The 27138-nt window shown below is 37.6% G+C and overlaps 4 protein-coding genes across 4 annotated transcripts; 2 read left to right on the plus strand and 2 right to left on the minus strand.

Annotated features, from left to right (window-relative positions):
* The first annotated feature begins 1613 nt into the window (after nucleotides 1–1613).
* Nucleotides 1614–5056, plus strand: LOC108827174 (probable pectinesterase/pectinesterase inhibitor 40). The gene is made up of 3 exons (XM_018600525.2): nucleotides 1614–2375; nucleotides 3924–4084; nucleotides 4258–5056. The coding sequence occupies exons 1-3, from the start codon at nucleotides 1663–1665 to the stop codon at nucleotides 4947–4949; spliced, it is 1566 nt and encodes a 521-aa protein (XP_018456027.1). The 5' UTR covers nucleotides 1614–1662; the 3' UTR covers nucleotides 4950–5056.
* Nucleotides 5057–5571: 515 nt separating this feature from the next.
* On the minus strand, nucleotides 5572–9059 carry LOC108825037 (uncharacterized). The gene is made up of 4 exons (XM_056994902.1): nucleotides 8259–9059; nucleotides 7494–8216; nucleotides 6664–7446; nucleotides 5572–6564 (listed from the first exon to the last, which is right to left on the minus strand). The coding sequence occupies exons 1-4, from the start codon at nucleotides 9057–9059 to the stop codon at nucleotides 5572–5574; spliced, it is 3300 nt and encodes a 1099-aa protein (XP_056850882.1).
* Nucleotides 9060–12214: 3155 nt separating this feature from the next.
* LOC108827175 (probable pectinesterase/pectinesterase inhibitor 39) lies at nucleotides 12215–14781 on the plus strand. The gene is made up of 3 exons (XM_018600526.2): nucleotides 12215–12936; nucleotides 13595–13752; nucleotides 14077–14781. Exons 1-3 carry the CDS (start codon nucleotides 12215–12217, stop codon nucleotides 14760–14762), a joined length of 1566 nt encoding a protein of 521 aa, XP_018456028.1. The 3' UTR covers nucleotides 14763–14781.
* Nucleotides 14782–19924: 5143 nt separating this feature from the next.
* Nucleotides 19925–21719, minus strand: LOC108825039 (uncharacterized). The gene is made up of 2 exons (XM_018598384.1): nucleotides 20795–21719; nucleotides 19925–20751 (listed from the first exon to the last, which is right to left on the minus strand). The coding sequence occupies exons 1-2, from the start codon at nucleotides 21717–21719 to the stop codon at nucleotides 19925–19927; spliced, it is 1752 nt and encodes a 583-aa protein (XP_018453886.1).
* Between the last annotated feature and the right edge of the window lie 5419 nt (nucleotides 21720–27138).

Consider the following 27138-nt stretch of genomic DNA (forward strand, 5'->3'; position numbering starts at 1 on the left):
ACCAGCAGATATCTACCAACCAAGATACTCCTCTGCGAGATAGAAGAGGAGTCTGTGGCGGTGAGGATATTATCTTCAGAATAATATTTACCTCTGAGTACTTTACCAAGGAGGCAGTTTGGTTTCTGATGTAGTCTCCAGCCTATCTTATCCAGCAGCACAGCATTGAAGCTTTGAAAGTCTCGGAGACCAATACCCCTCCAATCGCTTTAGGCTTTACCATCTTTTTCATGAGACCCACACCATTTTGCTTGAATCTTAATTATTATCCCACTAAAACTGGGTCACAGCTGACTAGATGCGCTTACACTGAAAAACTGGCCAATGAAAAGAACTTGTTTGACCACCCTCTTGACTTCTGTTTTATACGGTCCACGACGGAGGAGAACATGTCATGCTTTCGACGTACAAAATTTTCTGGGAAACTTAAGTATTTTCCAGCTCCACCTTCCTTTTCGATTTGTAACTCTTCTTTCACCATCTCTTTAAGGAAAACAGGTTTCTTCCGTGAAAAGTTAATGGCTGAGTTTCATTGTTTAAGGATGTCTGGATGTTGTCTCAGTATGATCTTTAGTGTTGTGCAGTTCACATTATTTGCTTGGAGGAAGAATATGGCATCGTCCACAAAGAGGAGATGATTTATCTGGGGGCTTGATCTTGCCACAATCATTCTCTTAAGAGTCCTATCCTCTTGCGCGCTGTTACATAATCCCGAGAGGACTTCGTTACACATGATGAATATGTAAGAAGAAAAAGAGTCTCCTTGATAGATACCTCTACTGAGTACTACTTTCTTTCTAGGCAATCCGTTAATGAGAAAGAATAGGTAACAGATGAGATACACTGCATAACACAGCTGATCAGATCTCACTGGAATCTCAACTGGGATAGCACTAGTGAGATAAATTCCCATTTAAGACGGTCGTACGCCTTACTCATTTCCGTCTTGACTGTCATAACACATCGCTGTTCCGCTTTGGAGGTTTTGAGGTAATGAAGGACCTCGTACATGATAAGCATATTATCTCCAATTGCTCAACCCATGACAAATGCGGACCAATTTTCCGAAATCAGCTTCTCCATCATCGGCTGCAACCTACGGGTAAGTAGTTTAGAGTAAGTATTGTAATACACATTGCACAACGAATTGATCAATAGTCTGAAATTTTTGCTGGTTGGTGATCTTCGTATAAACCGGATGTAGGTGTAGTTTATGTTTTCCGGTGAAAACTCCCCATTGAAAAAACCTTGAACTTCTTTTACAATATGAGGGTTAAGTAAACCCACCTCCTCGATAATAAATTTTAATATTTAATCACTAAAACCAATCCAAATATAAAGCAAATTTTTAGTTAATATTATTTTAGATTTTTTTGTGTACTTTTTTTTGAACAAATAAGCATTCTAGTGTTATCCACTGTTTCTCCTCTCTATCTCAATTTTCAAATGATATCTCTCTGTCTGTATTCCATGAATTGGAAATCTGACTGAAATAAAATTCCTTTCGGCATACAAAAAACAAATCACATTAAGTATAAATTCCTTTTACGTTACCGGTGGACTTTAGTGTTAAGTATACTTATATATGATTTCACCTTTCACTTCACATTTCAGCTTCTCTTATAGTTTCTCCCTTTGCACTATTTATTTTTTTCATAAAAAATGATTCATCTAAAAAGAGAGCCAAAATACATTGTAACTCTCAGCTTATTACTACCATTCACCTTTCTCCTAATATTCTTATCAACCGACGTTTCATCTCATTCACCACCAACCCTCCACAAAACGCAGCGTCTTACATCCTCCGGTAACATCGCCGAGCTCCTCGTTGCTACTTTAAACGAAACCATCTCCAAGGTCAATCTTTCTTCCTCAAACTTCTCCGACCTCCAAAAGAGTCTCGGCTCAAACCTAACACATCGCGATCGTTGCGCGTTTGGTGACTGTCTCGAGCTACTCGATGACTCCGTCTTCGATCTCACCACCGCAATCTCGGAGTTCCAGTCTCCTTCGCCGGATCTCTACAGCGTCAGTATGTTGCTCAGTGCCACTATGACGAATACACGAACGTGTCTTGATGGCTTCGCTTCTAGCGACGATGACGACGGTAATAGTAAGACGTATGGGGTTGGTGAAAGCATGAAGGAGAGTCTTTTCAATATCTCTAGACATGTCAGAGAATCACTAGCTATGCTTGAGAATATTGCGGAGAAATTAGAGAACAACATTAGGCTTCCGACGTGGGTCGACCGGAAACTCTTTCAGGATCCGACGGATGAGACTAAGTTTGATCTGGTGGTGTCTCAAAATGGTACCGGAAACTTCACAACCATTGGTGAGGCCGTGTCGGCCGCTCCCAACTCGAGCGAAACCAGGTACGAAAACGTTACATATATGTTAGGTTTTTGTTGGTAAGGTAACATGCTAATCGTTTTGCAAATTTTACTAGTTACGAAATTATATTAAATCAGCTTTTTTTTTTTTGCCTGCTTAGTGATTAATTTTTCTTTTGAGTCGTTTTAATTTTGCTTCTTCTTTACGTGGAAGCTAGATTTAGATTAATTTGGTGCAAAAGAGAATAATTAAGTGTAATGTCTAACTCTAAGGTATCAGGTGGTTCTTTATTTAATATCTAAAACTGTGCACATAAAAAAAAAACTCTTACAAATAAGCTCAGGAGTACCATGATGAAATGTTCATAAGATCGATGTATTACTTTTTTCTTTAGAGACTTTTCTTGTTTCTAAAAATATCTTAAACATAAGTAGTACTCGTCACGGATCTAACAACGACGAATCTTAAACTTGAAGAACGAGACAATGTCTACCATTCCTGCACGTGATCAATGGCAATACCAAAAGTGTCAAGTATTTGCCAAAAAAAAAACACCCCGTGTCAAGTCGTCACAAAATATCTCATCAGTTAATAGTTTTCATATATAAGGAAACCAAATTCTCATAAACGTAACTTTAAAAAGCATAGATTTTTTAATATTTTCAAATAACCTATCACTACTTCATTAGATAGTTTAAGTAGAAACTAGAAGTTGAATTTTTTTATTACTTATACATATTTTTAATCTTGAAGCACCATAAAAATATTTAATAGAAACAATTTAATCAATTGAAAAAATACTGAGTTAGACACAATTTAATTATCATACATTTCAGCAGTCTCATATATATATATATATATATATATATATATATATATATCTTCATTTTTGGGGATTTTGCATTCCAATCCCCTTAAACACTATTTATTTTCATTTTAATTTTATATATATGTTTAAGAATTTCATGAATATTTTTATGTCACATTTAGTGTTTTCACTATATTTTCTTATAAACAATATATTAATTTTTATATTACGTCTTGTTATATTTTAGTATTTATAATTATATATTTCTCAAAATATTTGATTTTCATATTTTCAAATACTAATTTTTAAATTTTATTGAAAATTTAGTGATTATTAATTATTAATAATACTGAAGGTTCAACATATAAATATCAAAACCTCCTAAAAATAAATTAGAAGGTGACCATTAGAGTAACACACACTCAACCCTTCATTTTAAAGATGTTTCTTTTCGAAATGAGGGTACTTGATATTGGAAATGCTATTAGTACATTTTACACTACTTTTTTTACCAATTATCGTTTTATTATACGATGCTTCCAAACTGAACAGATTTGCTATCATATTTTACTTTAAGTTCTACGTAAAATTAATTTAATTCATTCGGATTCTTGTTTATTTTGAAATAGCCATCCGATCTTTTCCTTCAATAGAAATCCGATTTTTTCGTTTTTATTTATAAATAATTAATAATTGAAAATTTTGCTTTGACATTATTATTTTTAGTTTTATTTATTGATAATTTAAAACTCTGAGAGTAATATTGATACTTTTATGATAGATTTGTGATATGTATAAAGTATGGAGTATATTTAGAAAACATTGAAATACCGAGGGAGAAAACGATGATAATGTTTGTCGGAGACGGAATCGGACGGACAGTAATAAAAGCTAACCGCAGTGGCGCAGATGGATGGACAGCATTTAACTCTGCTACTGTGGGTAACTTTTCTTCATAATCCTAAACATTTTCTTTTTTTTTTTTGAACTTAAATCCTAAACATTTTCGCAGCCAGTTTATTACAGATCAGTATCTTAGCCATTATTGGAATCCATTTAACTTTCGTCTCTTTGTTATTTTATGTCCAGTCCATTACACGTTTTTGTTTATGCAGGCGTAAGAGGTAGTGGCTTTATAGCTAAGGACATATCATTCGTGAACGATGCTGGACCGACCAAGCACCAGGCTGTGGCGTTGCGTAGCGGGTCTGACCTCTCTGCTTTCTACCGATGCAGCTTTGAAAGCTACCAAGACACCATTTACGTCCACTCACACAAACAGTTCTATAGAGAATGTGATATTTATGGCACGGTCGATTTCATATTTGGTGACGCAGCGGCTGTGTTCCAGAACTGTAGTCTCCATGCTCGTAGACCAAACCTCAACCAGAGAATCACATATACTGCTCAAGGTCGAGAAGATCCCCGTCAGCCCACGGGTATTTCTATGATAAACTGCAGGATCTTGGCTGCTCCCGATTTGGTCCCTGTGAAGGCTAACTTCAAAGCATACTTAGGCCGTCCATGGCAACTATATTCTAGAACGGTTATTATAAAATCGTTTATTGATGATTTGATAGATCCTGCTGGATGGTTGGAGTGGAAAGACGATTTTGCTCTTGACACTTTATATTATGGAGAGTATATGAATGAAGGGCCCGGTTCGAACATGACAAACCGGGTCAAATGGCCTGGTTTTAAGCGTATCGAAACCGCAGTGGAAGCAACTCAGTTCACTGTTGGTCCGTTTATTGAAGGTGACAAATGGCTTAACTCTACAGGAATTCCTTTTACTCTTGATCTCTAAGCTTGATCTTATAGAAATCTTGAAATAATATTAATATGTAAGCAAAATGTTTGCCAACACTTCATATATAGCAATTGTAAGTAAGGTGATCAAATCATTTTAGATTAATGTCTTTCCTCATTATAATGACTTATGACTTAGTCTTTAAACATACATCGATTTGATCGTAATAATCTAAGAACTCACAACATCACCTCACGATCTCTTTAAAAAAAAAAAAAACTTACCAACAAAAAGTTGACATAATGGCTAAAATTCTTGAATCACCTAGTCGAGGTCTAATTGATTATATGTTTAAATTTCGCTGGAAAGAATATGTTCTCTTAAAAGAATAAATTTATAATGATATGGACCTCGTTCTCGACGGAAAATATATATGTATAAGCTTTGGGATTCAGAACTTTTTAATCATTCAAGAAGATACAAAACTTGAAGAAAGATTTTTTTTTTGTTCCGAAACGAGAAATAGAGCAAACCTTTTTTTTTTGCCAAAATGTGAATATCATATAAATATGAAATGGGTTTGTAAACTTTACAAAAAAGGGAAAAACTATGTTAGGTTAACCTTGGCAAAAAAATAAATAAGGCCAAGCTAACAGCAAAATTGGTATTTAAAAGAAAGCTACTCAAATCTGAGCCATTCTTGCATCAGGTGCTGGAACAGAGCAGTCTTCTTCCTTCTCCCTAGAATGGCATCCCTGGTGAGGCGATCAATCTTTTTGAAGATGGACAGTGGTGGTTGGGAGATGTTGTCATGGAGGCGCTTGTTCCTTTCGGTCCAGAGGCAGGAGATCGTGGCTTGGGCAGTGATGCGCTTGAGCGGTAAGCTCACCACTGAGTCTCGAAACCTCATCCACTCCGAGAGAGCATTCCAAGAGTGGAACCCTCTATGAGAGTATCCTAACCTGCACATCACATAACTCCAAACAGTTTCACTGAACTCGCAACGGAGGAACAAATGGTCCCTGGTCTCATCCATTAAATTGCAGAGGCAACAAGCTGAGGAGATGTTCATGCCCCAACTGACTAGTCTAGCTCTAGTAGGGAGCCGATCTTGGTAAGCAACCCATGTAGTAAAAACATGACGAGGAATGTGACCTGTGAACCAAATATTTTGTGTCCATCGCTGTTCAGGGGCTCTGTTCCTTAACTGGTTCCAGGTTTTGCTAGCAGAGAACTCCTGCAACTCATTTCCACCCGTTTCCCACACATAAGAATCATCCGTAGCACTTAGCGTGGGCAGAGGAATGGTAGTGAGATGCAGTTGTAGCTCCTCAGCAGCCTGGGAACGTGCCCCCCTGAGTAACCAACCCTCATCGTTGCAGGCCTGTGCGACAGATGCATATTCTTCAATCTGGAGCTCTCTAGGACCTAAATCCCCAAAGCGCATGATGAGGGGTCCAAGCGGCGTCCACTTATCATACCAGAAGCTTATCTGCTGGCCGTTGTCCAGTTTTGCCTTAAGAAAGTGGTTTGCCAGACCCCGCAAGGAGAGTAGACTGCGCCAAAAAGATGAAGAGGCCTTGGATTCATCAATAGCCCAAAAGTTATAGTCTTTTATCTTGTACTCCTTAATCCAAGTTGCCCATAGTGAATCTTTGGTTGTGAAGAGCCTCTAGATCAGCTTGAGACACAAAGTTTTATTCCAATAGGATATATCTCGAAGTCCCAAACCACCCTCCTTCTTGGGGAGAGTCACAGCTTGCCAAGCTACCTTTGCAATACACTTCTTTGTTTCAGTACCGCCCCAAAGGAATTGAGAACAGAGAGATTCAATCTTCTTGATGCAGTTCTTAAGTAGAATGAAGGCTGATGTCCAGAAGTTGATGGAGCCATAAATGACTGAGGATAGGAGTTGCCTTCTTCCTGCAAAAGATAACGCTCTGGCCGACCAACAATTGAAGTTTGAGGAGAGCTTGTCGATTAGGGGCTTATAATCAGGGAGACGAAGCTTCCTATACATGAGAGGAAGTCCCAAGTACCTGATTGGCATGGATCCAATGGTGAAGCCTAGGCAAGAGATGTCTGCTGCTTCATCACTGTTCAAACCGGCAATGTAGAGCTCTGTTTTTGATCTGTTCATTCGCAAACCCGACCAAAGGGCAAAATCCTCCATTGTTTCAGCTATACATTGCACAAATTCAGCAGTACCATCCGCAAAGATCATCAAGTCATCAGCAAAAGACAGGTGAGTGACTTGAAGAGCTGATGTGTTGGGGTGGTAGCCAATAGACCCATCCAGATATCTCCTCCGTAACTGTTGTGTGAAGACTTCAAGGGCAATAACAAAGAGGTATGGCGAGAGAGGACAACCCTGCCGGAGTCCTCTGGTTCCCTTAAAGTAACCGCATGACTCTCCGTTTACAGCAACTGAAAAGCGTGTAGTAGTCAAACACTTCTTGATCAGATTCCTAAACCCCGGCGGGAATTCAAGAGCTTCAAGTGTGTAGAGGATAAAATCCCAATCGAGCGTGTCAAAAGCCTTTTGGAGGTCAACCTTTAGCATGCATCGTTTGGAGATTTTTTCCAGTTGTATCCTGAGACCAGCTCCGTGGCAAGAAGGACATTTTCCACCAGCAAGCGACCAGGTACGAAAGCTGATTGAGAAGTGGAGATCAGGGTCGGGAGATGATCCTTTAGCATGTTTGCTAACAGTTTTAAGGCAACCTTATATATTGTGTTGCAGTAGGCTATAGGTCGAAACTCCGTAATCCTATTAGCATTGGCTTTCTTCGGTACCAGGATAAGGAGAGTCGCGTTCCATTGCTGAAGGAGTTCCCCAGTGGTCAAGAATTCCTTGACAGCATCAATAAGATCTCTGCCTACAGCCGTCCAGTTGCCAGTGAAGAATTTAGCTGGGTATCCATCAGGGCCAGGGGATTTATTTTTGGGAAGGGACAAGAAGGCTTTCTCAATCTCAAGGTCAGTGAACGGAGCTGCAAGAGAGGAGACGGTATCAGCAGAGCATTTGACCTGCATGATTGAAGCGATATCAGCAGGGGTGGAGGTTGTTTGCGTGTTGATTCCGCCAAGAAGTTGCTGAAAGTAATTGACAGCATGACTTTTTATGCCCTCAAGAGTGTCAATGATACGGTCATCAGAATCCAGAAGGAAGTGGATGTGGTTTTGGACCTGTCTTGCTCGGATTGCCCGATGAAAGAAAGCCGTGCCAGCATCACCCTCAACTGACCATTGCACTCTTGACCGTTGATGTAAGAAACGATCTTCAGCTTTAGCAAGATTGAACCACTTGGAGTGAGCAGCTCGCTATGCAGGTGCAGCACCTAATCTTGGTGAATTCAAGGAGACTTGCTGGCAATCAGTTAAGTGATGAAATGCCTCTTGAACCCGCTTTTCAAGGTCTGAAAATTTTTCTTTGTTGAAAGAACGAATAATAGGCTTCATTTCCTTGAGCTTCTTCGAGACACACAGCTGCTTCGACCCATCAAAAGGCATAGAGCTCCAGACAGCTTTAACAAGGTCATGAAAGTCTTGATGGGTGTTCAGGTGGGCAAAGAATCTGAAGGGGCGCTTCTGAGGAGGCTTGAGCTGATCAAGGAACACACAGCAAGGACTGTGATCAGAGATACCGGGCTTACCGAAGACCGCGATAGATTCCGGGAAGGAGCTAATCCAGTCGTCATTGCAGAGGATACGGTCTAGCTTTTTAGAGACAGAAGAGTTCGACCAAGTAAACGTGCTTCCACTAAACTGAAGATCAGCCAGTAAGCAGCGTTGAAGGCAGTCTCTGAAGTCACGCATGCCTCTGGTGGAGGTGTGATGGTTTGCTCGAGAGTGTTCTGAGGGACTGATGATTTCATTGAAGTCCCCCATCACAATCCAGGGGATACCGCATAACTGAGGCAAGCAGGAGATAGATTCCAGCTCACTCCATAGTAGTCTTCTTTCTTTTCTGCAGTTAGAATCGTAGATAAAAGAAACTGCAAATTCACTGGCCTGAAATGGGAGTTTGACAGAGCAGGTGATCATCTGCAGGGACTTAGCAATAATTTTGACCTGCACATATGGCTTCCAGACAACCCAGATTTTTCCAAGAGTGGAGAAGTCGTAGTTTTCCTCTAGACACCAAGTGGGCAGGATGCTATTCATTATTGAAGGCGAATTAGGCTGCTGTACATGCGTCTCAACGAGACAACCAAAAATCGGATTGTATTTACGAATCCACTTCCTAAAACCCCGCCGTTTTACTGAGTCATTTATTCCACGTATATTCCAGCAAAACAGATCCATGGAGAGGTAGAAGGTTAGAGGGTTAAAGGGCCTCTAGCCCTAGCAGTTGCTTTCTCCCGCTTCTTGCGTCTCTTGGAGAAAAACTCAATGAAATCATCTTCCTCATCCGGTGGGATTTCGCCTTTCTCGATGGGTGAGGTGTCAGAGGAGGAAGTAGCAGAGTCAGAGCTAGTTTGAGGGAGCTCAGCGAAGCCAGCTTCGTCCAAGAGGTCAACATATAGGCTGCCTTTCGATAGATCATGCGATACTGAGACTGAGCTACCAGAGCGACCAAGGGAGCCAGAGGGGGGGGGGGGGGTCAGTGTCAGCAGGGAGTGGAGGTCGTGAGCTAGGAGGGACCACTTTCTCCTGGTTTGCAGCCACTTTGTCCTTGTAGGAAGCAACCATGCTTAGAGGAGCAGGAGGCAAGGGCTTTGCAGGGTTTGGTTTGCTAGTAGCCTTTGAGGGCTGACCAACAATAGGGAGAAGGCTTTTTATTGGCTTTTTGCCATCTCGTTTTTCACGCTTTCTTTTTCTCCAGCGTGATGGTTCGTTCGGGGACAAGAGGCCGTGACGTGCTTCACAGAGTTGCAGGTCAGGCAAGTTTTGGGAGCATTCTTGCAGCGGATGATAGTATGCCCAAACTTTTTGAAGAAGGAGTAGAGCGAAGGGAGCCAGGGGCTTGAGACTGCAATTCTCCTAGTGTCTCCATTTTCAAACCTCGCATTTACGAATTCTGGAAGTGGCTTCCTCGGGTCAATAACAGTATACACCTTAGCAACCTCTATATTGGTGAGGTTTTCTGTAGTAGGATGCAAGCACAGGGGTTTGCCAACCATTCCTGCAATCTCCTTCAGAGCATCTCTGTTGAAGAATTGAAGAGGGACTCCCGTGAACTCGAGCCAAACTAGAACCGTCTCTAGCTCAGGCTTGACTTGCTGGATACCCGGGGACCACTTTGTCACGAACATGGTTTGCCCATCGATTTGCCACAAACTTTGCTTTAGGATACGGCGTCTTGCATTAGGACATGGAACTCTGAAAAGGAACGCGTTACCTTCCATCTTGTTGACAGTGATATCACGTTTCTGACGACTCCAGATCCCATTGACAATGGCATGGGCATCACCTCTCGCTGGGGATTCTTCATAGAACTGTCCCAGTATGAAGTATTCCCAGGCTTTCTTGTTCTTCTCGACAACTGCATTAGGGATTGTAACACAGGATTCACCAGAGTCAAGGAGGAAAGGGGTTTCCTTTGGTTCGAGTTTGTCAGAAGCTTCCTTGACAAAACCCTTCCAGAGGTCCGCTGCAGAGGGAGGCTGGAGCGTAGGGAAAGATGCGGCTACCTCTTGGGAAGTAGGCGCTGCGTCGTTGGCCTCTGCGCTAGGAACAGGCGGGGAGCCCGTAGCTAGGGTTTCGAGAGGCGGGAGGACGGTTTGCTTAGCCAAGGTAGATTCGGGGTCCGCTTGGGTAGGCAGAGGGGTTTGAGGCTCCTGAGGCATGATTTCAGACTGAGGAGGCTAGGATCTGGGCTTCGATTTGGCGGCTGAAAAAGAATCAGGCGCCGCAGATTTCGAAGGATTCGGTGAGGAAGAGGAGGATTTGGTCATTCCAGAGGGGAGACGGCCGGAAGATTTGTTTTTGGAAGATTTTTTGCGAGCCATGGAAGCGGGTGGGGGCCGCCGCCGAGATCGACAACGGTGGAGGAAGTAAGAGAGGGACCGCGTTTTTGGGAGAGAATTTTCGCTGCGCATGAGGCGCGTGCCACCTAATGTTAAGCTTTTTTTTTTTTTTTTTTTTTTTAATAGAGCAAACCTTGAACTGAACACATACAACTAACTAGTTCATGATCTCGATGTGCGATCCGTATGTTTCGGTCTGGCACAACCAATCCACTATACTCTTCTTGATCAAAAAGAAAAAAAAAATCCACTATACTCTGCAAACTACAATATTTACAATAAACATATCAACAACTTAAACAGAGAAGTCAGACAAGTCCCGTTTATGTGTAGGGATCAATCACAAGTGATGAGTTGGTTGCTTAACCACAAACCGTCCTTATATTAAACTAGCTCTTCAACTTGACATTTAATCTTGGTTTAAGCTACCATAAAAATGATTTTCCATCACCAAGTTACAATACTCCTGTAACGTTTTATAGTGGTTAATCTCTCCTTTTCATCCGTTGATTTAATTGATCCAAAAGAAAAGAAAAATACAAAGTTGCCGATTGTGGAGGACAGGAGGGTGATCAAATTGGTTTTACGTATGAGAAGGGTGCATGCATGTTAAACGATAAAGACGTTTGAACGGATTATTTATTAATATTTGTTACTTACTTTCTTTTAACTCTTTGTTCAAAGTGGAATATTACAGCTAATACTAACTTCTTTTGAAAACAATCAGTGTTGTTTGTACCGTTCATAGCTAAACCCTAAAAGAAAGTAACTATCATCTTTTAATTATGTTCTCCCATTCTCATTATTTCTGCTTCTATCATATCAAACAAATAGATTTTTAATTTTGGAGCTTTGTTTAATTTTATTTTATTTGGTAATTTTGACGTGCTTTTTATATATTAAATAAATAAAAAGGTTGGACTGAATCTGTAAACAACATTTTTTAGAACATAAAACATGCGTAAACTCAAGTTTTGGGAGTTAATAATTAATATTTTGACTGAAGCTGGTGCCCTGTTTATTTGGAAATTTTATACATCGATGCATTTTACGTATTTTGTGTAAAATCATGATGCATTTAATATGTATCTTTAAAATAATTTATTCAAATTAGAGAAAGACGTCCATACTCATATGTTTATGTGAGAATACATTTACCATAAGTTGAAAGAATTACCATTGTCTAGAGGAAATGAGGTTGATGAGTAAAGTAATTAATATTATTCCTTGGTCAAAAAAGTAATATTATTCGCAGTCTCTCTATTATTTTAATCTTCGCCTCTATATCATTAGTTACCTTTAAGGGTTTATATAAGACCACAAGCTCTCACTACAATCTTGAAAAAAAAAATGCATAATCCAAGTAGAAAAACGTCGGACCACATAAATCTCAACATACTAGCATTGACCTTTCACCTAATCTTCTTAATATCCACCGTTCATTCACAATCCACGCAGCGTCTAGCCGAACACAATAACATCACTGAGCTCATCGTCGCTACTTTAAACCAAACCATCTTAAACGTCAATGTCTCTTACACTACCTTCTACAACCTCCATAAACGTCTTGGTCCAAACATAGCTCACCGTTACCACTGCGCATTCGAAGACTGTCTCGGTCTACTCGATGACACTATCTTCGATCTTGAAACTGCAATCTCCAAGCTCCAAACTTCCTCTCTTGGGGCCCACGACGTTAATATGTTGCTCAGCGACGCTATGACGAATCAAGACACGTGTCTTGAGGGTTTCACGACAAGTGGAATTCATGAAAATAATAATGATAACACGTATAAATTGACGGATAGCTTGAAGGATAGCATCTTGGAGATCTCTAGCAACCTCAGTAACTCTCTGCGCATGCTGCAGACAATTCCAGGGCATGAACACTCCCCGGAAGCATTTGAGGTTGACGTTGAGTTCCCGAGTTGGGTCTTAGAGGATGACAAGAGACGACTTCACGCTCCGGTGGAAAAAACTAAGTTTGATCTCATGGTGGCTAAAGACGGTACCGGAAACTTCTTCACCATCAACGATGCGGTCTCGGCCGCTCCTAACTCGAGTGTAACAAGGTACACATACATCTTACCTCAACGCAGTAAAGCACCAACGTTAACATTTGGAACAAAATTATAAAATGCAAAATCTATATTGGTACTATTTTATTTATTATTCTCAAGTAATACCAGTAGTGAAATTGGTGATGTTGGAACAAAGAAAATATATGTACATGCATGTTTTGGTTTATCAATGTTGATAATATATGATGGTTTTTACTTTCTTTTTTTGTCAAATGTCATTTATGAAAATTTCATGATGTCATTGTTTTTTCTTCAACTTTTTGGTTCTAATATGCACCAACATTAACATTTTGAACAAAGTTTTAAAAATGCAAATCTATATTAGTACATATTTTTATTTATTTATTATTCTCAAGTAACACAAGTTGTAAAATTGGTGATATTTAGTACAAAGAAAAAATATGCACTTGCATGTTTTCGGTTTTCGGTATATCATGTTTTCGGTTTATCAATGTTGATATATATGAAAAAAAAAAAAAAAAAAAAAAAAAAAAAAAAAAAAAAAAAAAATGTTGATATATATGATTTTTTCTTTCAAATGTTATATATGAATTTGGCCATGTCATTGTTTTTCGTTTTAATTTTTTTTTGAACTTTATTCCTTTTTCATTAATTTATTGTTTTAATATACTCTTCAAATCTTTAACAGGTTTTTGATATATATAAAACGTGGGGTATACTTTGAGAACGTCGAGATACCGAAGAAGAAGACAATGATAATGTTTGTGGGAGACGGTATCGGAAGAACAGTCATAAAAGCAAACCGCAGGAATGGTATCTTGAAAACATTTCAAACTGCTACCGTAGGTTAGCCTTTGATCAAAATACTTTGCCTTTTTCTTTTAAATGCTAATTGCCAAACATCGTCAATAAATATCTAGAAAAAGAAGTTGCTTATAACGAGTAACGATTCTAGTTTTATGGCGCCGTCCAGGTGGGCACATTCTTGATTTCTTATCGGTTTAGGCTGAGGCCGAATTATATGTCGAGCCCAAATAAAATCCAAATTTTCTTTCTTCAAAAAATAAATCTAACCTAATGTTTTTTTGGTACAAAATCCAACCTAATGATATCTTCATATTATATATGGTTGTAGTATAACGAGTAACTAGTAGACAATTGTTCATGCAGGCGTGAAAAGTGAAGGGTTCATAGCTAAGGATATATCATTCGTGAATTTTGCTGGACCGTCACCACAAGCCGTGGCATTGCGAAGCAGCTCTGACCACTCTGCTTTCTACCGTTGCTCTTTCGAAGGCTACCAAGACACCCTTTATGTCTATTCAGGCAAACAGTTCTATAGAGAATGTGATATATATGGTACGGTCGATTTCGTATTCGGTAACGCGGCTGTTGTGTTCCAAAACTGTAGTCTTTATGCTCGTAAACCAAACCCTGGGCAGAAAATCACATACACTGCTCAAAGCCGCAATGTATCGTACGATCCTACAGGTATCTCTATGATTAACTGTAGATTCTTGGCCGCGGCTGATTTGATCCCTGTAAAAGGAAGCTTCGAGGCGTACTTAGGTCGACCGTGGAAAAACTTCTCTAGGACGATCATCATGAAATCGTTTATTGACGATCTGGTTGTTCCTGCCGGATGGTTGGAGTGGAATACAACTGTTAGTCTCGAAAACCTATATTATGGAGAGTACATGAATTATGGACCTGGTTCGAGCACGACAAACCGGGTCCATTGGCCTGGCTATAAACGCATCAACGCAACGGAAGCAACCCAATTCACAGTTGGTCCATTTATTAATGGTGGGACGTGGCTTAATTCAACCGGCATCCCATTTAATACTGGTTTTTAATCACATATTGGATTGTAAACATGAGATCAAGTCACTTAGACTTGTACCTAAACAATTAATATGATCATCATTCTATAAAAAATTATTACTGCAGGTCCGGTGTGTGTGTATTTATATATCCAACTCGAAAAAATGATAAATACCCTAGCCAGTGAGAATAAATCATATATATACATTTAATGGTCTATTAAATTTCTCAAATTTTCAGTCTAATTTATCGTGAGTATATAACCGTATACGCATATAGTATCACTAAAGTAAACTAAAATTTAGTCAAAGAAATTTAATTTCGAAAATATGAAAATTAATTTTGAGATAAAAGTTATAGCCTTTACCATCTGTTTTCTTGGCTGTTCTCGATAATTGGAGAAACTTTTACAAAGAAGCAGGAAAAGGAGAATAAGAACATGAATCCAAAGTTAGTTTTGCTATTTATAGATAACGTGTTTTGTTCTGGGGGTCACGAGGCATGTGGAATCATCACAGGAACGCACATGATAAGTATGACATTCCCATCCTCTCCATTATTATTTTTCAGTGCTACTCTTCATACCTATATATATAGCTTATACATGTGCATATAGAGAGATATAGGGTTTGAATATTGCTAAAATATTTTTTTAAAAATATTGCTACAATATGTAACCAACATTATCCATATGTGGTTTGGGAGTTGGTGCTCGATTAATTTCCAGTTTGAATATGAGCCATGAGCTGCCCGTGATTGTTTTTTAACTGTCCCGTCCACAAATGCCATGATACGTTTGACACCAATTACAGAAATTAAATTATGATGCGAAAGCATTTTATTGGTTTGTTTATGTTTCTTTTAGTGTTTATCTTTCTTTATGCCAAACAAAAGCATTGATTATAAAATAATTATATGTATATCTTTTTGCAAAATGATATGTATATATTTAATACTTTAGATTAGTATTTTTTCAGAAAAATTGAAAGGATGTGGTTTGCCTTGTTACATCATTATTGCATACTTCTTCCATTTCTATTTATAAGTTGTTTTGGTTAAATACTATCTAAAGATACTTTGTTTTTTTTTTTTACGGCAAACGGCTATTCTATTACTCAAACTTGAGGTGGTCTGGGTAACCAGACCGGAATAGAACAACCAATAAAATGTAACTTCCTATGGAAGGATCTAGCTGTTTTAGCTAAAAAGTCTGAAATCTGATTACGCGCTCTAGGAACATAAGAAATCTTGAAGTCGGGGAAGCATATCAGCAGTGTCTATATCCTCTCTAGCTCCGTAGCAAAACATGGCCAAGCATGAGGTTCCCTGATCATCGCAATCAAGTCCTTGCAGTCTGTTCCAAAGTTCTGGCAAGTTGAATGTTGAAGCATATTCTCCATCGCCCATCGCAATGCTTCCAATTCTGAGTGCAGAGCCGATTCTCTTCTATGAAAATTCTGTGATCCCATGAGTTGCGTGTTTCCCCCACTGTCCAACCAGACCCCTCCACATCCACTAAATTGAGCCTGAGATGTCCAAGATCCATCCAGCAAACAAATATTACCCAAGCTTATGACTTGAGGTTCCTCTACATTACTCTCTTGTACCGCTGATGGTACCGTTTCATTAGCATTAAACCAGGCTTGACACTCACTCTCAGCGTGTCGTACTAGCTCCAGAGGATCTCTATCTATGCCCCTAAAAAGTTTATCGTTTCGAGCCTTCCAGATATACCAAATCAGCCAGGGATAAGGATCCCTGTCTTGTTCTGGTTCAAGCATGCCATTCTTTTCCCAGAAGAGGTAGTTCATATTCGTGTATATACTTGGTGCTGGAAATACAGCCGGGCTCGTCGGAATTGACGAATGAAGCCAAACCTGTAGTGCAGGTGGGCATTCGAAAATATCATGTGTTGCTGATTCCTCTGGCTCACCACATCTTGGGCAGTAATTATCGCATCTCATATTACGCCTCACAAGATTTCTCGTTACTGCCACTTGACCAGTTAACAATTGCCATATAAGATGACAAATTTTCTTTGGCGCCTTTATCTTCCAAGCAAAGGCTTGAAGTTTTGTAATACTTGGTTCTACCACTTCTTTTTCGCCTGCATCCTTCAAAAGATTTTGGGCAACCCAATATCCAGATTTAACCGTATATGGACCATTTTTTGTGAAGTTCCAACAAAATGTGTCAGGCCTATGAGTTGTGCTTATGGCCAAACTCCGTATAAGTGGTATGTCAGCAGGGCTAACATATTGTTCTAGTAGATCAACATCCCATTCCTTCAACTCCGGGTTAATAAGATCACTCACTCTCATATTTGGATGCATAACTGGCGCTATAGGTATAGCTGGCCTAGCCGGAGTGTTTGGAATCCAGGGATCCTCCCACACCTTCACCTCATAACCAGAGTGTATTTTCTGCCTTATTCCCAGCAACAAAAGCTTCCTCGCAGCAGAAATACTAGTCCACACGTATGAAGGACTGTTTACAGAATTTACTCGCAAAGGCGAGCTTAGCCTGTAGTATCTTCCTCTTAGGACACGGGCAACCAGCGAATCCGGGTTTTGTGTTAACCTCCATAGTTGTTTTGCTAATAATGCCAGGTTGAACTCATGGATCATACGGAATCCAATCCCTCCTTCTTCTCTCGGTAGGCAGACTTTTTCCCATTTCGACCAGTGTATTCCTCTTTTTGGGGGATTTGAACTCCACCAGAATTGAGCAATAGCACTAGCAAGGTTTTCACAAATCTCCAATGGGAGTAGGAAAATAGACATTACATACGTCGGGAGAGCGAGCAAGATAGACTTAATCAATACCTCCTTCCCTCCTTTCGATAGCCAACGACCTGTCCAGCCATTCACTCTATGCATTAATTTGTCTTTCAGGAAAGCAAAGAGCTTGCACTTTGAACCACTAATATCTTCTGGAATACCCAAGTAAGTTCCCATCCCTCCATCATTCTGTATTCCAAGTACGTCTTTGATCTCTTGCCTTGTGGTTGCGTTAATCCTCTTACCAAAGAGTAAAGAGGATTTATCAAAGTTAATACATTGTCCTGATGCCTTGCCGTAGATCCTGATCACTTTCATTACTTCTTCACATTCACGGGGCTCCGCCTTACAAAAGAAAAGGCTATCATCAGCAAATAATAGGTGAGATACCGATGGACACGCGCGGGTAACGCGCATCCCCGTTATCTTTCCCTGGTTCTCTGCGTGATTAAGAAAGCTAACGAGCGCTTCCGTGCATAGAATAAAAATGAAAGGAGACAAAGGATCTCCTTGGCGTAATCCTCTTCCTGGAATAATGTTTCCTCTCGGTTGGCCATTCATAAGGACTTTATATTGTACTGATGTTATACATCTCATAATCCAAGTAATCCACACTTCCGAAAAGCCCATCTTTCTCATGACAGCCTCAATGAATGACCATTCCATCCTGTCATATGCTTTGCTCATGTCTGTCTTAATGGCCATTCTTTTACTACGTCCGCTTGGCTTTGTCCTAAGTGCATGAAACATCTCTTGAGCAATCATAATATTATCCGAGATCTGTCTTCCAGCAACAAAGGCTGATTGGGTTTCCGATATAAGATTTGGTAACACTTTTTTGAGTCTCTGGCATAAGACCTTAGAGATGATCTTGTAACTGACGTTACATAAGCTAATGGGCCGAAATTGGGCCATCTCATTGGGCTTCGTCGTTTTTGGAATAAGACAAATATTTGTTTCATTGAGTCCTTGTGGCATCGTCCCATCAGTGAGGAATTTATTAACCATAAGAGTCAAGTCTTCTTTTACTATATCCCAAAATTTCTGGTAGAAAAGTGCTGTCATTCCATCTGGCCCCGGGGCTTTTTCCGGATGCATAGCAAAGAGAGCCAGTTTAACCTCCCATTCAGTAATCGGAGCTGTCAAACTCTCATTCATAGGCCCCGTGATTGTTGTTGGAACTTCAGCTAGCGCCTCTTCGATATCTTCAGGATTAGAAGATTCAAAAATCTGTCTAAAATAACTAGTAGCAATGGCTACTAATCCTTCTTCATCTTGCACAATATTCCCATTCTCATCCAAAAGCTGAGTGATCTTGTTTCTTGCTCTTCGTTGCTTTGTCAGTGCATGGAAAAACTTTGTATTTCGATCACCTTCTCTTAGCCAGAAAACTCTGCTTTTTTGTTTCCAGAACATTTCTTCTGCCTTAAGAGCATCTGATAGTTCTTTTAAAGCAGCTGCGATTTCTTCAGTTGTAGCATTATTATCCGCATAAAGACCCTCCACTTTTTCTTTAAGCTCCTCCACCAGTTTTGCCGAGTTAATACTATGCTGTCTCCGCCACTCACTCAATGCTTTCCTGCAGCTGGCAATATGCTCCATTATTGTCGCATTGGGAGGAAGATCAGGTGATTTCCATCCCTCCAGTATAACTTGTCGCAGCTCATCGTTATCTAACCATCTTTTATCAAATTTTAATTTTCTTGATCTTCTCAATGACTTCCTGAGAATGTCTGCAAGAATCGGACGATGATCCGATCCCCATAATCTCATATACTTCACCGTGGAATGCGGAAACTTGTCATGCCAGTCTGGGTTTCCGACTGCTCTATCAAGACGGCATCAGACTGTTACTCTTCCTGCTCTCTTTCCAACCCATGATAACATATTACCAGTATATGGAAATTCTAACATCCCACAATCACTTAGCATCTGTTTGAAAGGTAAGAATGAACTATCTGTGCGTTGTCGTCCCCCTTCTTTTTCATTATGATCAGTGATTTCATTAAAATCTCCTATCATAAACCAAGGCCCATTTCTAGTTGTTGAGAAACGCGTAAGACGTTCCCAAACTTGATCTCTTCTTTCTAGTACAGGGTCTCCATAAACAAACGTCATATAGACTTTTATTCCATCAATGATTGCCTCAATGTCAATCATTCTGTTATTTGAAAATAGAACATTAACTTGAAATTCATCCATAAAAAACAAAGCTAAACCTCCGCTGAGACCAAGTGGCTCAACGGTAAACACATGATCAAATCCTAAATCAGACTGAAGGTTTTGCAACCGCAGCCTCTGATTCTTCGTTTCAGAGAGGAACACAAGTCCTGGGCGATGCTTCTGACACATCTCCGTAAGGCGTCGAACTGTGAGGTCTGTCCCGATCCCTCGACAGTTCCAACTGAGTGTCTTCATGGATAACGTCGGGAAGAGTTTTTGGACCCCTCCAAGCCATTTCTTGAACTGATAATGATACTCGAATCTTTTTTCCCCTCTGATCGTTGATTATCTGGAATTGATGTAGCCTTTGCTCCCAATTTATGAGGCTTCGGAGATCCCCGACGAAGGAACTCAGCTTTCTTGATAGGCATGCCCAACGGGTATTTGCGGCTCTTCCCATTTCTGCTCGATGATGAAGCTCGCGGCCTTCTTGTTAACTTCTCCTCCCTTGCCGTCTCCCCTTTATTTCCTTTAGCCATAGAAGCCTCAACCTCCCTTAACTCTTGTCCTAGCAGGTCATCATCATCGACGTCCACATCCATCTTTGTGTCATTCGTGCCCTCCTCCATATGTTCTTGGTCAATGATCTCCATATCACTTAGAGCACCAATGATTTGCTCGTTCTCAAGAGATACTTTCTCCTTAGGAGAGAAAGTTAACAATCGAGGTGATATATGACGACGTTTTGTAACATGTGCATCGTGCTCCTGATCATGACGAATAGGCGTTACCACTTGGCTAGCTATCCTCTTCCCACTACTCTGATGTGGAACACTCGCCATTGTTACATCTTCTCCAGTGGACTCCTTGTCTTGTTGAGTAACTGAACGAGGGTTTACTGTTGCCTCACTTCTTCCAGCACGTATATCATAATCACGCCTACCATCGTCACGGTACGTTTCACCTAATTGGGAAGCCCCTCCAGCAGACTTGAATCGATGAGCATACGACTCATCTCTTCGTTTGTTACTTCCCATATCTCTCCTCTGTTTTTTCTTTTGCTTTCCAAACTTGTGCTCTGTTTCGTGCATAAGGCGCGTACCGAGCATTATGATACGAACTCTTCCTCTCCTTTCCACCTTTGTTCCAGTCATATCGATCATTGTATCCTACATGTCTTCCGTACGACATCCTAGCGTCCGTCATAAATCCACCATCAACTCGCTTATCCTCCGTGCTTGCTCTGTTTCGCAGGTAGTAAGCTTCAGGATTGGCCTTCTCGTGTTTAACCTGGTTGTACCCATTAAACCGCTCCTTGTTATCCTCATCATTCCATGGAAGCTGAACCCTTGCGAATACACCTTGCCTTTCACTATGTTCCTGCGTCACAGGCTTTTGCAAACAGTGCGCCTGTTCATGGGTGAGCATTCCACAAGTTCTACAGTGCTTGAAGAGCTTGTCATAGTTGATTTTAATCGTGACCTCATCACCATCCTTAGACGCGATCTTCCTGGAGAAAGTAAGTGGCTTCCTAGTGTCGACATCAATAAGCATACGACCTGCCGATAAATCAACCGTGTCAATATGCCCCAGCCTGCTACCAATGTTTCTAAGGTTCTTGATTGTCCATAGATGTAGCGGAATGCCTGTTATCTCCACCCAGAATGGGATCACCCACGGGTAGTCGTCGTGCACCACCGGTTCCCAACGAACTAGCACAAACATGCAAAAGTTATAATGGAACGGACCTTGGCTTAGAACGGACTTAAGATCCGTTTCATTTTGAAAGTTCAACAGGAACTTCCCACTTCCAAGATCATTAGCTGTGATCTTATCTTGCATTCCCCATGTCGCCGGCATAGATTGGATCAACTTTTCCACAATTTGTTTCCTAGGATTGAGGATCTTGCCAATCAAAGATAGCCTAAAGTCCCGAATGGTAGGAGCGTCTTCTTCATCCGAAAGTTGAATGGCTTCATCCGTATTATCATAACAGATGCTTTTACCTTTCTCATCAGCCGTAAGAGCCAAACGAGAGCGATTCATTCTTCTGTCTGGTTCAACTGAGTTTGCTTATCAGCCACGTAAACAGAGCAAACAGAAACAGCAGTGCAACAGATCGTAATAATAATTCAAACGGAGCAGAGAAGCCGATCTAGTGAAAACAGAGAAAACCAGAGAACAGAGTACCCCGACAACAGAGAACGCAGAGAACAGAGTACGGTTTCGAACGAGTGAAAGAGATCGTGATCAACCACGGAACAGCTCACCTTAGCACCACTCCTTTCGTTTGCGAAAAGAGAAACTCACCAAACTCCTCTGCTGATACAAACCTTTGATACGGATAACCTACTCGTCAAAGAACGATCAGTTATATGGAGATCACAATCCCAACGAAGATCATGATCTAAGATCGCATATTTTGTCGCCTAGGGCTTCCGCCGTTAGGTTACTTATGTATATCTAAAGATACTTTGTTTTTAATATATTTTCTGTAAGAATATTATTTTGTCTTTAACCTAAAGTTTTGTCTATCAGATTTTAGAAAAACTAAAAGGACTGGAGGGAGAATTTCCCAAAAAAGGATGCGGAGGGAAATTCATTATATTAGATAGGAGTCCATAGTTCTAAAAATTGGTCTAGACAGTTCCTATGCCGCAATTTAATCATATCCGAAACAATTTCTTAAACTCATTAATACCGATTTATTCAATTCAAATATGTTAAGCTGTTCTTAACCGGTTTAAATCAAACTAAATTAGTCTTAATATGCTCAATTAAACAATAACTAGGTGGTATCCGCGCCCTGCGCGGAGTGAATGACTAAATAAAAATTAAAGCTTTTAAACTATAGATATTAGAAAGATAAAAATTATAGTTACAAATATTACATGTTATATAATGAAATATCGAAGAACATTATCCATGTTTATATAAGGTAAGCTTTGATATTTTAAAAAACTTGTGTGATTACTTAGCCGTAATTGAAGTAAATTTTAAGGAAGTAAATCTATAAGAGTAATTTATAACTTGTGTAATTGGTTAGATTTTTTTTATTTAAAAAAAAAACTTTTTTAATAATGAATTTTTGTGTGTGATTTTTAATTAGTTATGAGAATTTAAATAAATTTATAGTAACTTTTCTATATCAAACTAAACCAAAATTCATTATGATGATTGCATATTTCAGTTTCCTATTTTTTCGGTATTGCATAAATTACGATCAAATTTGAATTAGTAAAAGGAATCAATTAAATTTACAGCGGTGATGATTATTATCATAATGACATGATTATGATTTGTAATATATTATAGGAAACAACAACCGTCTCTATTTTAGTTAAACATATCGAATTGCATACCAAATTTAGTTAGAAAGAGATTGAGATGGAGTAAAAAATACGTAAAACACGTACTATAAAAGTCTTTAACTTTTGAATATAACATATAGATTAATATGCACATTTTGATATTAAATTTTTTAAATTGTAACTAATGAATTTTATAAAGAACAAAATTTTACAAATATAACAAACAATATAAAACAAAATCTCCGTTTAATATATAATATATTATATTACAATTATACGTAAAAGCACTTACAATTAGACACTATATAATATTGTTGTATGAATTTAGAATTATAGTTAGAGATGAAAAATTCATTATTACAATTTAATATTATTTTATGTCATGGTTGGAGTAATATCAGAAATTATAATTTATAAGCGCAATTGTAATCTGTTTGTATTTATATACAAATTTTTTGGAAAGAATTATATGAAAGCGTTATAATGATGGTTTCGACCAATCTTTTGAAATTTAACCATAAATGACAAACTTAAATTATATCGTTAGTAGTTATAAGAAAAACAATCCATGATTACATGATATTAATTTCTGAAAAACTGAATATTGCACAATTATATTACAAATGATCTTATGAAATCAATCAAAGCTTAATTGATATGAATCAAGATACTCGCTGAGTCAACTTGTAGTATTTTGAAATTTGAAAACTTCATAATGTGGATCAATTATGTATTTGAATCAAGATACTCTTTCAATACATTGCATATGCTGCATATTATATAGAAAAATAATCTATTTGAATTTTGATTTTATGACGTATAGAAAAAAGTAATTACTCTACAAAAAGAAGTAACTTATGAGAAAAATGGTCAATGTTATAAATACTGAAAATATAAAGCCAAGATCAAGCACACCGAATTTGAAAACTTACATATGCCGTATATGATTATGACTCAAGTTTGTATATTCAAATTTTTATTTAACCAGCAAAAAAAACTATCTTGGTTATAAATACCGAAAAGATAAAGTGAAGATCAAACATCAAGCATGCATAGTATTTTGACTAAAGTGAATATTGGAAAACTTTATAAAATCGAACATAGAAATTCCGAATGCTTACTCTCATTTGATGCATATACACCGAGATTTATATAACATTTCGTTTCAATATTAGTTTGTGACTGATAAGTAATACATATTATATAAAATGCCTTCCTTGATAATTGGTAGTGCTAATAATTATTATACGTAAGTCAAGTAAACATTGTTTCCATATGTGTATTCAGTCAAAGATTCATGTAAGTTTGGTGAATATATATATATATATATATATTATTTTTTTTTGAACAAATTAATAATCTGTAATAGAGAGAGTGTATCAAAAGTATTTTTCTAAAATAACGCATTCAGACTAAAATTTGAATATGATTTTTGAACAGAACTTACTCTGCATCACGTATCAGCAATGAAATCTTCGGGATCTCTTTTCCATTAACTGAAAACATCTGAATGCGACCCACTTGCACAACATGTCCGATGACATCTATGTTAACCAAAATGGATTAGTAAAAAAACTATATAACAATACGCTGCTATTTAAACTATATTTGATACTTCATAAACAAAAATTATTAGAATTACCAATCAGAAAATGAGGGTTAAGCGATCCATCGAAGACATTTTTGAAAGGCACAAAACAAAAGACAGTCATTTGTGTTGGGACTGAAGGAAATGAAAATCCACGGGTGGTTCGTTACTCACCTGGCGATCCTTTTATAACAAATGTGACATAGAGTTTTTATAATTATGGTAACTAAAAACTAATAATATGCCTCAAATATGAAAAAGTGTAAGAAAAATCGCTAATCATATCAATTAAGCCTAACAATTAGGTGGTGATTGAATTAATACGGAAAGATTGTGATCTGATTAGGGACTGAATCCTAAATCAATCATGCTTTAAGAGATTTCATATTCAGGAAACAACCATAATTATTCATTGACTCGCATACCATATTGGGAGATTTTATCGTAATAAATGATTTGCGAGATTTCATTGCAAATGATTATGGTTGTATCATAAAAGTAAAAAAAATGATTTGCGAGATTTTATCGTAATAAATGATTTGCGAGATTTTATCGTAATAAATGATTTGGGATATGATTATGGTTGTATCATAAAAGTAAAAAAAAAACTATATTTTTAAAATAACCTTTAGTTGATATATTACGATAAACATAAAATATAATAAAGTAGAATATATAAAAATTACGATAAACATAAAATATAAATAAAGTAGAAAATATAAAAATTACTATAAACATAAAATATAAATAAAATAGAAAATATGACAACTACCACTATTATAAGTATGAGCATTGTATTAACAATAAATATATAAATATATATGTTCTTGCAACAAAAAAAATATATTTTATGTTAGTATGAGCATTATAACTTCAGTTCAAAAAGAATACATCAACAAAATAAAAAAAGACGTATACATTATGTTATTGTCTGTATAAAATAATGTATGAGAGAGGCATATAAAATTAATTTTCGGTGAATTGGATATTATATAAAAGCACATCATGTAAAGCATTTGATATTAATAACATTTATTCTTTTTTTAATATAACATATGTCCATTAGAATGACATGAGAGGTAATTCTTCTAGGCAAGGATGGGCTTTTGAAAAAATAGTGTGAGGTGAAATGTAGAGCTGTCACATAAGAAATGACACACATGTAATAAACACATGAGCAAAAGGTTAATTAGAAAGTGGTCTCCTCAAATAATAGTAAGAGAATGTTATTACAAATATAAAAATTTGTCTAATTTTTTTGTTTTGTATATCTAATTTTTATAATTCACCACAAACATTTTATAACTAAACTTTAAAACTAAAATATGTCATATAAGTGTATAATATATATATATATATATATATATATAAATCAATAATTTGTTAACACTAAAGATCTCACCTAGACCAATATAATAATCTTCTAGAAAGTGCCTAGTTAATGTTTAGCGATTTCTAAAACATTCATAGGAAGAAAGATAATTTATATAATAAAATAGTTAATGATAAATCATTTTTCAAATTCTATTTATAACTTTTAATCAAATATTTTTTGCTTACTTAAATATTTTACTTTTAAAAAACTTATACGATATAAAACAAAAGACTTCTAAATAACTTATACATTAAAACAGATGGAATGTTACTAATGTCGATTATTATTCTCAACACATAATTAAAGAATTCGTGTCGCACAAATGCATATTATAGCACATAGGATCACAAGAGACTATTAACTCGAAACGAAAATTTTGTGTGTTGGTCAGCAAACATAAAAGACTGAACAGAAAGCTACAACAATTTGGAATTGAAAATCAAACATGAAATGTGTGAAGTTACTACTGATCTATGAACCAATCATTTCCACTAAGAATATGTTCAATTGAAAATTAAAAGATGCTGTGGCTATTTTAGATTGATTTGATCAGTTTTGTCTTTCGTCACATTTGTTTTATAAATCAAGTAAAACGACAAATATTTGAGGCAAAAAATAATTTGAAACTAGTGAAATATACTCCCTCTGTTCCTAAATATAGGATTTTTTGGAGTTTTTCTTTGTTCCACAATATAAAATTTTCTATATTTTTAAGGTAGTTTTGTATACTTTTGAGGTTTTTTTTTTATTAAAAGTTGAACTGATTAAACTTTATTGGTAGACAGTTATTGGAAAGTGTGTAAGTGATATAAATAATTAAATAAAGTGCAAATAATTATTATAGTCTTAATAAACGTGAAAAGTGTAGAAAATCCTATATTTAGGAACAGAGGGAGTATATAATTGTCTCGATAAAGTGCAGCACACTATTTATCTGCAATGTAATTTGGGCCCTGGACGTTTATTTTAATTTTCCGTAAATTAAGTGATTGGCTCGTTGATTGTTATGACAATCATTGCTGTATCACATTTACCGTACATTATTATTCAAATAAATGTAACCTTTTCTAGCATAACACATAACAATGCATTAACACGCCCATATGTCACGGATTCGACTTAAAAGAGAAAACCACTAATAATGTCTAATAATTGTTTATAATGGCCAGAGCTCGTTGTTCATCATAGATT

Source organism: Raphanus sativus, chromosome 9 (genome assembly GCF_000801105.2).
Source record: "Raphanus sativus cultivar WK10039 chromosome 9, ASM80110v3, whole genome shotgun sequence".
Lineage (NCBI taxonomy): Eukaryota > Viridiplantae > Streptophyta > Magnoliopsida > Brassicales > Brassicaceae > Raphanus > Raphanus sativus.